At 41.7% G+C, this 14,515-nt stretch overlaps 1 protein-coding gene across 1 annotated transcript in view; it reads right to left on the bottom strand.

Moving 5' to 3' along the window:
- Positions 1-14,515, bottom strand: part of TTN (titin) — a gene marked incomplete at both ends in the record, with an annotated part of 282,804 nt that overhangs the window by 11,472 nt on the left and 256,817 nt on the right. The window contains 19 exon segments of the mRNA XM_080689373.1: positions 435-734; positions 856-1,161; positions 1,290-1,874; positions 1,987-2,289; positions 2,568-2,870; positions 3,611-3,910; positions 4,004-4,291; positions 4,410-5,003; positions 5,172-5,453; positions 5,541-5,846; positions 7,039-7,344; positions 7,475-7,771; positions 7,865-8,155; positions 8,250-8,555; positions 8,863-9,165; positions 9,263-11,329; positions 11,420-11,719; positions 11,837-12,124; positions 12,819-13,112. Coding sequence (XP_080545499.1) covers positions 435-734; positions 856-1,161; positions 1,290-1,874; positions 1,987-2,289; positions 2,568-2,870; positions 3,611-3,910; positions 4,004-4,291; positions 4,410-5,003; positions 5,172-5,453; positions 5,541-5,846; positions 7,039-7,344; positions 7,475-7,771; positions 7,865-8,155; positions 8,250-8,555; positions 8,863-9,165; positions 9,263-11,329; positions 11,420-11,719; positions 11,837-12,124; positions 12,819-13,112 — 8,019 coding nt within the window.

Below are 14,515 nucleotides of genomic sequence, written 5' to 3'. Positions count from 1 at the left end.
CCTAATGTAGTGTGACTTTTCTCCTTATGATTGGGAAGGCATTAACAATGTAATATAAGATTTTGATGAAATGAGTTCTCTCTATGAACCTACAGTATTCTTAGTCTTAGGTTCATTGAAGTTGGGAACATTTATTAATGCTTCAAATTTTGCTAGAAGAGATAAAAGAAAGCCTCAATGCATTAGAAGAAGAAACTGCTCTAGGAATATGCTTTGTTCACTGCACCTGACATCGGCTTTTATACATGCCTAGAATGGCTTCCTATTGAACTTATCAGTTATCCCCAATGTGTGCACATGCCAAAGTGAATGATTGTTTTTCAAAACACTTGCTCTCTAAGAAAGCTTGCCAGAGTTCTGCTTGGTATAGAGGAGGAATTAGTCTTAACATGTTTAGTTTGTCAATCATAAGCAGAAAACTAAAGACAACTTACATGTCAATTTAGTCTTTATAGACATTGCTGTTCTTCGAGGTCTGCTAAGGCCAGTTTCATTTTCAGCAAAAACCCTGAATTCATATTCAGTAGCTTCCAGCAACCCCCCTATTGTGAATTGCTTGTCCTTGATACGATCTTTATTGCTCTTCTTCCAAGCACTGTCTCCGGACTGTCTATATTCAACCCAGTACCCAAGGATTTCCTTGCCACCATCACATTCGGGTTTCTCCCATTGTAAAGTGACACTGTCTCTGGATATTGAAAGAATCTCAAGTTCTCCTGGTTGACTTGGTTTATCTGGAATATTTTAAGACAATTGAAAAGAGAATTAGATTTACTGACATGAGGAATATGAGGAAAAGACTCTAAATATGTCTTGCTGCTTTTCTTTTAACCCATTGGGAAACTCTTTACTTACCAAATGGATCTTTGCAAACAACTGGTTCAGATGCAGGGCTGGTCTCACTTAGGCCAACATCATTCTGTGCGATGATACGGAACTGATATTCAGCATCAGGGACAAGCCCGGTGACGGTGTACATCGTGGTGGTTATCTGAGTCTTGTTGTGTCTGACCCACTTGTCGGTTGATGTTTCCTTGCGTTCAATGTAATAGCCTGTGACTCGAGAGCCACCGTCATCTTTGGGTCGGGACCAGGACAAGCTAACAGAACTCTTGGTCACATCGAGTACTTCTGGAGGATTGCTTGGAGGCTCTGGAGGATCTATAAACAAAGTGGAAAGCACACAGGTCAGAGTACAGCCCCAAATCCTTTGAGCTGGTGGCTTTCAGTTAAGAACAAAAGAATACTGAAATAATTTTTTATAATTTTGGAGTTGAGGGAACACTTACTCAGTGGTGTTTTTGGTATGACTGGTTCCTCAGATTTCAAGGGCTTGCTTATGCCAAACTGGTTTTCTGCTGAAACACGAAAATGGTATTCCACATTTTCTTTGAGGCCTTTTACCACTAGAGATGTACCACGGACCCTGGAATCAATGGTATACCAGGCAGCCTTAGGCACTTCTCTTCTCTCAAGGATGTAGCCTAAGATGTCGGCACCACCATCATCAGCTGGCGGTCTCCAGCTCACCCTTACAGAGCGGGCTTGGATGTCATCATATTCAAGTGGCCCTTCTGGGGTATTGGGACTTCCTATCACCTTGACCTTGATGTAAACAGTCTTCTTGCCGCATTTGTTTTCAAGAACCAAGTCATAAGTTCCAGAATCTTCTCTGTCTGCTTCTTTGATCACAAGCTCAGTGTGTGTTTCAGATGTTGCAATCATGGCACGCTTACTAATATCAAGGCCTTCCTTGGTCCATTTACATATTGGGAATGGTTTTCCTTTGATTGGTATGGAAAGTCTGATAACGCCACCTTGTCGTACAAAGACACCTTCCTGGTATCTTTCATCAAGTTCATAGTCAGGATATTCTGGGGGTGGGGGAAGATAGTGTTAAAATTTAGAATTTTTCTTTTTTGAGAGAGGAGTAAGAAATAAGTCTTAAGATAAGCCTAGAAGAAAGTAAATGATCGAGTATCTTACCAAGCATTTCGGTGACTTTGACTGTTCCTGGAACCTCAGCAGGCTCCCCAGGTCCACCAGCATTACAAGCTCGGACACGGAATCTGTATTCAGCGCCCTGAGGTAGGTGTGTCAAAGTATACTCCCGAATCTTGGTTGGGGTAGTGTTACATTTGGTCCATTCATGTTGATCTACTTTTTGCATTTCAATCAAGTAGCCTGTGACTTTAGATCCTCCTTCATCTTCAGGAACACTCCAGGCTAGTGAGACCGATGTCCTTGTTGTATCGGTAACTCTTGGATTTTGTGGCTTTCCTGGTGGAGCTGGATAGAATGAGACAAAAACATACTTGCTCAAGTTGTTGCAGAGCTGAAAATCAGCTGTGCCATCTAACAAATTCAGCGAGTTGCTGAGATATACACTACTCCCATTAGACTGTTATTTGTTTTCTGTATCTTTCTATTCTCCATCCTCTGGTTCGACTGTGGTGGTGATTCCAAAAATATACATTTTTCTAAACTCATAGAACTATATATTTGAGAAGTATGAATTTTACTACATGTGAATTATATCTCAGTAAACTTATACAGAATATATTTACCAATTGGATCCATGGCAACAACGGGTTTGGAAGGACGACTTGGTTTTCCAGTCCCTCTTGCATTAATGGCTGTGATGCGGTGTTCATATTCTAAGCCTTCAATAAGGCCAGTGGAGCGGTACCGTGTCATTGTCACTGGTACTTTATTCACGCGGACCCATCGATCTGCTCTCACTTCTTTGCGTTCCACGATATATCCAGTCACCTGGGAGCCACCATCATCTTCAGGTGGATACCAAGTAAGTGTCATGCCATCACGGGAGACATCAAATATCTGTAATGTTTCTGGAGGTCCAGGAATACCTGTGACAAGACAGAGATAAACATGATATGGCAGTATGAATAAATTAAAATACTCAGTGTGTGCATCTTAGATTTCAGTTGATATATATATATATATATATATATATATATATATATATATTTTTTTTTTTTTTTTTTTTTTGCGGTACTGGGGATGGAGTCCAGGGGTATTCTACCTCTGAGCTATATTCCAAGCCCTATTTTTTATTCTTTATTTAGAAACAGGGTCTCAGTGAGTTGCAGAAAGCCTAAGTAGCAGAGGCTGTCCATGAACCATGGTCCTCCATTCTCAGCCTTCCAAATGCTGGGATTACAAGCATGTGCCACCATGCCCAGCTCAGTTGATTTTTTAAATGCTATATGAAACTTGTGACTATTTTCCCAGCACTTCATTTTCATGCTTTTTGCTGTTATTTTTTTGTTTATTAAGCATACACTCTGTATTTTTCTCACTTTAATATAACTCGTCTCTCTTCCCTTTCTCCCATTTTACTTCTTTCCTTCCATCTTTCTATCCTCTTTTCATAGCTTCCTTCTCTCCTTCATGAGAATGAAGACATTAAAAAAAACTAACCGTGTTGAAAACTTCCACAGAAAGGAGTTTAGACACTTTAGGAAGATCCTGGAGTTAATTTTGTGAGCTATTTCTTTTCATATCAAGGTATAGTTAAAACAAATTCCATTCTGTTAACATTCAGAATTTGAGGTAGGGAGAGTGGTGAAAGGGTCTGAGCACTTACTGATGCTGCTGCGACATTCGATGACCTCAGACTGCAGGTAAGAGCCAATCCCGAAGCGGTTTGTTGCAGCCACACGGAACACGTACTCGTTTCCTTCAGTGAGTCTAGTAAACTTAAATGTTGGTCTGGTTACTGACTCAGAAACTGGCAGCCATCCTGGACGATGAGCATCACGTTGTTCTACCACGTAACCACTCAGTGGGGCACCGCCATCCAATTCAGGTGGTTCCCAAGAAATTGTCACTGATGTAGCATCAATTTCATCAATCTTAATGGGCCCAGTTGGTGGACAAGGCTTGTCTGTGAAATAAAAAGAAATCCAGGAGATTAAAAATCCAGATTGGGTAACTGAACCCTGAACAAGTTTCTTGTATATTTGTCACACATCCTTACCAAGAATAATAACTTTAATAGTCTCTGAAGTAGTTCCAGTAACATTCTTTAATTCAAGGGTATATTCTCCAGTATCTCTTATGGTGGTTTCACGGATGGTTAACTTAGTTACTTTAGTATGAGTTTCAACTGTGATACGCTCTGATTCTTTTAGTTTAGAACCAGCAAAGAACCAGGAAGCAGTAGGAGGCGGACGACCCGCTATAGGTATCACTAGCTCTATTGGTCGGCCAGCTGGGACATGGATGGTCTTTTGAGGCATTGTAGAAAGATCGATTGTTGGTAACACTACAAGGAAGAAATTAGGCATTTATGTTGAGCATGATTTCCAATGACAAAGTGTCATGAATTCAGAATGTTTTCATTTTACCTTACTACAGTTATTTTTTGGCTCTTTGGTACATACCTCTGAGATCTTGTACTGTCACAGCTGTGACAATCTCTCTTGGCTCTGAAACGCCTTTCTCATTTTGTGCTCTCACTCTAAATAAATACTGTTCGCCTTCGTTTAAGGAAATCACAGTGTGTTCTAGGACCGTGGGTTTTAAGGTGACGACCTTCATCCATCTCTCTGTGCCAGCTTTGCAGGCCTCCAGAACATACCCAGTGAGTCTGCTGCCACCATCGTAGAGTGGTTTTTCCCAGGCAAGAGTCACAGTGGACTTGGTGACGTCAACCACTTCTAGCTTTGTAGGCACGAGAGGCACTTCTGAGACTAGAACTGCATCAGATGTTTCACAAGGTTCTCCAATACCATAAATGTTTTCGGGCAGAACTCTGAAATAGTACATGGTTCCTTCTACAAGTCCAGAAATTCGGTAAAGTGTCTTGCTGCACTTGGTAGTCACTGTCTTGAATGCTCTCATGGCTGCTTCACGTTTCTCAATGATGTAGTTGTTGACTGGTGCTCCACCATCAATCGTGGGAATTTCCCAAGTAATAGTCACAGAATCTCTTGAAACTTCCTTAACTTTCACTGAAGGACAGGGGCCAGGAGTATCTAAAAAACAGAATGAAAAATTCATATGTTCTCTTTATTTGATAGACGAAGAGGCGGGATAATATAATCTACTTAACTCCTCTTTAGAGAGATGATGAACCATATATCCAGGTATACCATTTTAAAGAATCTATGCACAGCATAGTCAATTTTAAGAAGAATATTTACCATATACTTTAACAAGGACAGTTGCTGATTTTTTGCCAGATTGATTTTCCGCTTCAATGGTGTATTTTCCAGCATCATATCGATTAACTTTGTCCACAATAAGTAAAGAATAGCTCTCAGTGTTGTCAATAATTGCTCGGTGTGAAAGGTCAATGCCCTTTTTGCTCCATGTGATGACAGGCGGTGGTCTTCCAGATACAGACACCATCAGACGCAATGAGGCCCCAGCCCTGATGGTAACAGTCTTTTTTAGATCATCTGCAAGTTCAAGATCTGGTATTTCTGGAAAGTAAATATCAAAATGCAATTATTTCATGAATGTGGGGTGGTTGAGAAATCAATCCACTTGAAAGCTTATACTATAAATACCTAGTCTTTCCACGGGTTCAATTTCGGCAATTGTTTCGCTGTATTCACTCATACCCTTCACGTTCACAGCTGCAACTCTGAAAGAATATTTCTGGCCCATTTTAAGGTCTGGCACAGTGAATTCAGTATTTCTGATTGTGGCATTGGTATGTACTTTGTACCACTGATCAGTGTCCTTCTCTTGCATTTCAAGAACATATCCTATGATGTCAGCACCACCATCATACATGGGCTTGGTCCATGCCAAACTAATGCTGCGCTTGGTGGTATCCACAATTCTTGGAGCAGAAGGTGGTCCAGGGGTGTCTGTGAAGTTGTAAAAGTAGGACATAGATATTACACAAATAAGAGAACTATGAGAGTTGTAATTTTAGTTTTCAAGACTCACAAAGCATTACTGCTCTTGGCTCACACTCACCAAGGCCATCTTTGTGACTGACCTTTCCTAATATTATAGGACAGTGCTGTGTGCTGCATTATTACTATCATCATTATTGTTTCTTAACTATTACTTCACCTAAGTAGGCTGTACTCCCTGTTAGATAATCTCATTGCTTAACTCATTCTCAGAGACTTTTCTTTAGTTGTTCATTTTTCCCTGGTCACCTCTATTTCTAATGAAACTTATAAGGATCAGCTCATCATCTTTATGTTTAGTCCCATTGACTCGTTTCTTGGGCTCAAACTTTATAGAAGGATTTGCCTCTTAATTTTGAAGCTCTTACACAATTATTTTGTTAGTAACTTTAGAATATTCCTGCTGAGCCTCTTCTCAAAAAAACATTTTTTTTCCTTTTCAGTAGTTATTATCATCAGTACAATTTTCTTTTTGCAATACTGGGGATTAAACCCAGGAACATTCAACCTCCAAGCTACACCCCCAGCTCTTTTTTATTCTTTCTTTTGAACTAAGTTGTGGAGGGTCTCATTAAGTAGCTGAGGCTGGCAGTGAACCTGCGATTTTCCTGTCTCAGCCTCCCAAGTACTGGGATTACAAGTGTACACCACCATGCCCGGCTTTATTTTTTATCTATTCTTAGGAAGATTACAAAATATTTCTTTGTGTGTATGTGTGTGTGGTACTGAGTTCCACCACCAGCTCTATCTTCCTAACTTTCAAATGGGGTCTTTCTAAATCACCAAGGCTGGCCTTGAATCTGCAATCTTCCTATCTCGGCTTCCATATACTGAGACGCCACTGTACCAAGCAACAAAATGTATCTTTCATATTGCTAGTAAAATAATTGATTTTTCATAGGTCAGAAAAATGCTGCAATCATTTTTAAGCAATTCTAATGCTAACTTACCAAGAGAAGTAACAGTTAAAATGTTCGCTGACTTAGGCGGTTTTAAAGCTCACACTAATTGACATGTACTTTTGCAGACATATAGATTTCATAAATTCTATGAGTTCTTGGAAATAGCATGCTAGAAAACTGTCATGTGGTTTTGGTGGTTTTGGTGGGTATTGTGGTCATGTGTGATTCTTAGGACTCACAGGATGGTTCTCTGCATGAGATGAAGTTGGAAGCCTCACTGGGTTCGCTGTTTCCAGCAGCATTCACTGCTGTCACCCGGAACTGGTAGTCACAGCCTTCCATCAGACTTGTCACCTTCAGCCTGGTATCATACACTACATAGTCTTTGTTGACACGTGTCCAGCGCAGGCTCTTCTTCTCACGTTTGTCTACTAGGTAGTTGCTGATCTCGTTGCCACCATCAGATTCGGGTTTTGTCCACTGAATAATAATATGCTCTTTGCCAGCCCCAACTTCTTCAGGTATGCCAGGTTGTGATGGAATAGCTGTTTGTATTTTATGAAAATTAGGATGATCAGAATTGCACAAAATCACTATTTACATGACAGCCCTTTACTTGTCTCTCCAACCCTATTACATTTCAATCACCAAATTGTTTAAACATGTTATACTCACTGAATGAGTTTCGGGCTACGACTGGCTCTGACTCAGCAGGCACACCAGGGCCATATTTGTTTACTGCTCTCACTCGGAAGGTGTACTCATTGTTCTTGATGAGTCTGGTAACTACATAGGATAGGGTTGGGCATTCGCCTTCAACAATCACCCAGTTGAGTCTGCTAGTCTCACGTCGTTCTACAATGTAGTGAGTTATTTCTGCTCCTCCATCTTCCTGAGGAAGGCTCCAGGTTAAAGTGCACTTCTCCTCTGTGACTCTGCTGATGGTGAGTTTTCCACATGGACCGGGGGAATCTGAAACAGTTTTCATGACAAGCCGTGATGAATACTCCTTCCTGCTCACATCTGAAAAAGCTCTAACAGTGCCAGAACATTGGACATGCTTACCAAGTACTTTGACCATGACAGACACGGCCTTGGTTCCACTGGCATTCTTCACTGTTAATGTGTATTTCCCACTGTCGCTTCTGTCACAGAACTTGATCACGGCAGTTGCTCGTTTGCCAGTATACTGCAAAGAGACTTTCTCACAGAAATCTAGTTCCTTGTCTCCTTTGGTCCAGATAATTTTGGGTTCAGGCTTGCCGCCAACGGCAGCATCAAGAACAAGATCCGAACCTGCTCTAATGGTCACCAGGTCACCCTGTAATCTGGCATCCAGCTCAGCTTTGGGTGGAGCTGTTCAGAAGCAAAGCACATGTGAATGAATATCTGATGGCTTATTTTCACAGGAATGTGATAATTTAAAAGGAGAACATTGACTGTTTCTTACCATATTCATCGTGGCAAGTGACAGGGCCTGTGGATTCTGACCCTTTGCTGATTACACCTGCTGCATTCTTGGCTAACACGCGGAATTCATAAGTGTCTCCTTCGCTGAGAGCAGTCACAGTGAAGAAATTGTCAGATACGATGGTATAGTTGCACTTGAGCCAGCGACCATCTCCAACCTCACTGACTGGCTTCCGCTCTATGATGTAGCCCACGACCTTGCTGCCTCCATCATACACTGGGGCAGACCAAATCAGTGATACTGTTGATCTTGTGACATCTGTCACTTCCGGTCTTCCTGGTGCATCTAGAAGGGATACAAAAATGAAGTTGAGCCGGGTGTGGTGGCGCACGCTTGTAATCCCCGCGCTTGGGAGGCAGAGACAGGAGGGTCGCGCAGGTTCGAAGCCAGCCGCGCGCGCTGGCTTAGGAGACCCTGTTTCCAAATAAAAATGTAAAAATAGGTCTGGGAGTGTAGCCTGGAGGTAGAAGGGCTTCTAGGAACCCCAGTACCACCAAAAAAAAAAAAAATGAAGTTGAGAAACACAACTCTTGAGTTCTACTAATACTACAAATAGTAGTGAACAAAGGTACCTTTAAGTTTTAATACCTACCAACTGGGTTTTGAGCCATTTTAGGTCTTGAAGCTTCACTGGCCTTGCTAACCCCCGCAGAATTGAGTGCGTAAGTTCTGAACTGATATTCCAGTCCTTCTACTAGACCAGTCACTTTATAGTTGCATTCTAAACATGGCACTTTGTTTTCCTTCACCCAGAGAATGGTGTTACGCTCTTTCTTCTCAACCCAGTAGCCGATGATTTTACTGCCACCATCATGGTAGGGTTCTTCCCAACGAATTGACATGGCGTTGGCAGACACATAGTAGACTTCAGGTCTGGTTGGAGCACTTGGTGGTACTAAATGTACAAAAAGGTATCAAGAATCAATACAGTTTTATAAAATTCAGTGGAAACAATAATTGAGGCAATTAAATATGGTTTTAATTTTTCTTACCAAATGGATGCTCAGCAACAACCGGTGCTGATTCTAGAGGCTTGCTGACACCAAACCTGTTCTCTGAACTGACGCGGAAAGAATATTCCATATACTTTGTGAGGTGAGTGACCTTTATCTGAGTGCGCTTGACGCTGGAATTGACAAGCTGCCAAGCTGTTGTACCTGACTCACGCTTTTCAACTATGTAATTGGTAATTTCGGTGCCACCATCATCTTTAGGTTCAGCCCATGACAGGACACATGATTCGGTTGAGACAGATGAGACCTCGATGGGGCCAGTTACTGGACCTGGCCTTCCAATGACCACAACTGTGATGGTGAATGTTTTAACTCCGGCTGTATTTTCCAGGGTCAAGAAGTATCTTCCAGAGTCGCCTCTCATGCTGTCCTTTACAGACAAGGTGGTCCTGTCTTTTGTTGTTGTGATACTCATTCGATCAGTCTCCTTGAGTCTCATTTCTTCCAGTTTCCATGTTACTTTGGGGGCAGGGCGACCGCTGATTGGCACATCAATGGTAAATGTGCTTCCTGCTTTGCAAGTTATGAGCTGATTGGTAATTCCAGTGAGATCAGCAGTGGGCTCAATCTGAGGCTCCTTGATAATGACAGATGAGAAGGCTTCCCTGGGTTCACTATAGCCAGCATCATTCTTGGCCTTCACACGGAATTCATATTCAGTGTTCTCAACAAGGCGCTCAACTGTGAAAGTCATCTGTTTGGTGTGACCAGCTTCGACCCAGAAGTCAGATCCCTTTTGTCTCATTTCGAGTAGGTAACCAGTGATCCGACTTCCCCCATCGTGGTCAGGTTTAAGCCAAGCTAAGACCGCAGAGGATTTGCTAGTGTCAACAACGTCAAGTCGCCTAGGTGGAGCAGGCTGTTCTGTGGCTACAATTGGTTCTGGCATTTCATAGGGTTCACCAACACCATATTCATTTTCTGCAGAAACACGGAAATAGTACGGGACACCTTCTGCCAGGTCACTGACTTTGAGGATCTGACGAGAACATTTTTCACTGATAACCTGCCAGCTACGGCGGCTTGCTTCCCGTTTCTCTATCACATAGTGATGGATTCGGGCACCACCATCAAGGAGAGGAGCATCCCACATCAATGTAACAGATCCCCGGGTCACATCCTTGAAGGTAATTGGACCAGGTGGTCCTGGAGAGTCCAGCACTTTTACGGTGAATGTGATCGACTTCTTGCCACTGTTGTTTTCCACAGTAAAGGTGTATTTCCCTGCATCATTTCTGTTGCAGTTTTCTATGGTGAGAGTACTGAAGGAGTCTGTTGTATGGATATCAGCTCGAATGCTAAGGTTAGAGTCCGGCTTGCTCCACACGGCTGTAGGAGTAGGTCTACCCTGGTAGGCAATGAAGAGGCGAATACTAGCCCCAGCTCTAACGATATGAGTCTGCTTGAAGTTCGCGTCTATGTCTAACTCAGGGGCTGTTAAACGGTCAACTGCTTTAATAGTGCCCGTCACTTCACAGCTGTCTCCTTTCCCAGCACCATTGATAGCACTGACCCGGAATTTGTATTCTTCACCTGCTTGGAGATCCGTGACTGTATATCTTGTTTTCACACACGCCTCAGTATTCACCTTGTGCCAGTCTCCTAGGTCAGCTTTGCACATTTCTATAATGTACCCAATTATTTCCATGCCACCATCAAAGACTGGCTTGGACCATTCTAAGCTCACAGTTGTCTTCGATGTGTCTGTCACTTTGACCACAGTGGGAGCACTGGGTGGATTAACAGGCTCTCTGCATTTAATCAGCCTTGAGATGCCGCTTGCAGGTCCTACTCCCGCAGCATTTTCAGCCATGACGTGGAATTCATACTCATTGCCTTCTGTCAGACCAGTGACTTTGAATCTTGTCTCAGAGATGGGCCGTTTGCTGATCACTTTGACCCACCTTGTGCTTTTCTTTTCTCTCCTTTCAAGGATATAGTGTTGAATCTCATTGCCACCATCTGATTCTGGCCTAGCCCATGTCAGTGTAATGCTATTGCCTGTTACATTGCTAGGTTCTGGAGTGCCAGGGGCATCAGGAACAGCTGTAAAACAAGATATCAAACCAGTTAGATACATTTGCTTGGAAAGTTGATCTTATGACAGGGTACCACTTAGTAAAAATGGAAACTTACTGTACTGAATTTGAGCAACCACCGGGTCAGAATCCAGGGGCCTGCCAACACCGAACTTGTTAACTGCAGAAACACGGAATTGGTATTCATTGCCATTGATGAGTTTAATGGCAGTGTAGCTGTGAGCTTCACATTTATCCTCAATTAATGCCCAAGCAAGTCTGCTTGTTTCCCGCTTTTCAATGATGTAGTGGGTGATGGGAGAGCAGCCGTCATTGAGTGGTGCATCCCACCACAGGGTCATCTTCTCACCAGTAATATTGGTAAATCTGATTGGCCCAACTACTTTCCCTGGTGTATCTATGAGAAGACATTTTCAGAGTTAGTTTCCTTTTCCTTGTCCATTGAAAGATAATTTAGCATGTCCTTAATTTAAGTCCTTTAAATAGTAATATTAAGAAGTTATTTTAAATGTACCTTGTACTTTTACTGTAATTTCTGCCTTTGTGGAACCAGACACATTTTTGGCTTCCACTGTATATACACCACGATGGTCCCGAGTAGCATCTCTAACAAAGAGGCTGGTGGATCCAAGGACATCAGTTATTTCCATATTCATCTTCTTTTCGATTTCAACTCCATCTTTGAACCAAGTTACTCGAGGTACTGGTCGTCCTTGTACCAAAGCTTTAATTCTAAGGCTTTCTCCAGACTTAATCACGAGACCATCAAAGTACTCCGGGCCAAACTCCACTGTTGGTGGAACTATTAAAAGAAATAGAAATAACTGTGTATTAGTTTGGTTTAATAAAGACATATGTAAACACGTGTTTTCGTGAGTACCATGTCATAAAGAGTGGCAAAATAATGACTTCTGTGCTACTAAAGGCTGTTTTGAAAGTAGAATTGGTAATTGCATTTAGGTTATGAAATTAAACATTTGTCTACCATTAGGCTATTCCCTCGATTACATCTGTCATGTTATTAATTTTACACTGCCATTTGTAAAAAGAAACAGTAAAAGCTTTATAGGACATTTACTTCCTGATGGTTCTCCATATTCAATTAAGTTCCCACCAGGGCCAATCAGCTATTCTTAAGCATGGTGACGATTGTATGGTTGGGTATGCATTGTATTTTAATAACTTCAGTACAGGTGGATAGCTTTTCTTGGGGACCTCTTTATTTAATATTAATGGTTTAAATTACAAAGCTAAACACTCTCCCACTTGCATGCTTTTTGTAAGGAAATGGAGTGAAAGAATAAATGTGGAATAAATAATTCATTTTTTTCCTTTCTTCATTTGAAAGGCAGAAAATACTTTGTTATCCATATAACAACCTTGAGTAATCCTTATGAAATGATGTTTCTGTTCTTTTATAGATCAGGGGCCCAAAGTATTTTTTTTTAAAAAGCGAATGCGCTTGGTGACATTGAAAATCAGTTGTAAGTGCTTACCATTTTCATCTCTTGTCATAATTAGGCCAGAAGACTGTGAAGGTGGGCTTATAGTTCCAACAGCATTTCTTGCAATTATTCTAAACTCAAATCGATCCCCAGGACTAAGCCCTGTAACCGTGTATTGACATTCACTGACGTCGGTAAAGTTGCATCTAACCCAGCGATCGTTCCCTTGCCGTTTCTCAATGCTGTAGGCCACAATCTTACTGCCACCGTCACGCAATGGTGGGTTCCACTTAAGAGTGATGGTTTCCCTGGTGACATCGATGTAGTCAGGGGTGCCAGGTGGGTCTGAAAAATTATAAGGAAGCTAAATGAATCATTATGTCTGTAACTAGCTCTTAATCATCAATGGAAGAAAAATAGCCTTGCTAATTCACAAATTCACACAAACACATTTTACTCATTAATTTCAGCTTTCTTTTTCATATTATTTTTATTTTTTTTGGTGGTACTGGGGATGGAACCCTTCTACCTCTGGGCTACATTCCCAGACCTACATATATACATATACATATATATATATATATGTATACATACACACACACACACACACACACACACACACACACACTATATATATATATATATATATATATTTTTTTTTTTTTTTGGTGGTACTGGGGTTCCTGGAAGCCCGAAGCCCTTCTACCTCCGGTATACACTCCCACGGGCTACACTCCCAGACCTATTTTTTAACACTTTTATGTGGAAACAGAGTCTCTTAAGCCAGCGAGGCTGGCTCCGAACCAGTGCGATCCTCCTGTCTCCGCCTCCCAAGCGCGGGGATTACAAGCGTGAGCCACCACGCCCGGCTATATATATATATATATATATATATATATATATATATATATATATATATATATTTTTTGGAAACAGGGTCTCTTAATACAGTGAGGCTGGCATCAAACCTGTGCGATACTCCTGTCTCCACCTCCCAAGTGCAGGATTACAAGCATGCGCCACCATGCCCAGCTCTTTTTCATAGAATCTTTTTTGGTGGTACTGGGGTTCCTTGGAAACCCTTCTACCTCTGGGCTACACTCCAAGACCTATTTTTTATATTTTTATTTGGAAACAGGGTCTCTTAAGACAGCAAGGCTGGCTTCAAACCTGCGTTATCCTCCTATCTCCACCTCCCAAGCATGGGGATTACAAGCGTGTGCCACCACACCTGGCTTTTTCATAGTTTTTAAAGAGAACTTTAAATTACTTTTATTTAGTTTGCAGCCCAGGGGTACTCTACTTTTGAGCTACACCCTATTTTTTTATTCTTTATTTTGAAACAAGTTCTTACTAAGTTGCAGAGAGCCTAATAGCTGAGGCTGGCGGTGAACCTGCAATCCTCCTGTCTCAGCCTTCAAAGTACTGGGATTACAAGCGTGTGGCACCACGCCTGGCTAATAGACTGTTTTAAAACTGTTTTTCTTCCTTTGTGGGGCCAGTTGTTGAGTGACAAGAAGATAGGTAAGAAGATGATACATGGACAAAAAACAGTATTTACTTGTTACTAACATATTTGTTTGCTTAATTTAATATATTTAGCTGGGCGTGGTGGTGCACGCTTGTAATTCCAGCATTCGGGAGGCTGAGACTGGAGGATTGTGGTTCACGGACAGCCTCAGCTACTTAGTGAGGCCCTCTGAAACTTGGTGAGACCCTGTTTCAAAATAAAGAATAAAAAAAAAATA

Source organism: Muscardinus avellanarius (genome assembly GCF_963383645.1).
Source record: "Muscardinus avellanarius genome assembly, chromosome: 2".
NCBI lineage: Eukaryota > Metazoa > Chordata > Mammalia > Rodentia > Gliridae > Muscardinus > Muscardinus avellanarius.
This window is presented reverse-complemented; position numbering and strand designations above follow the sequence as displayed.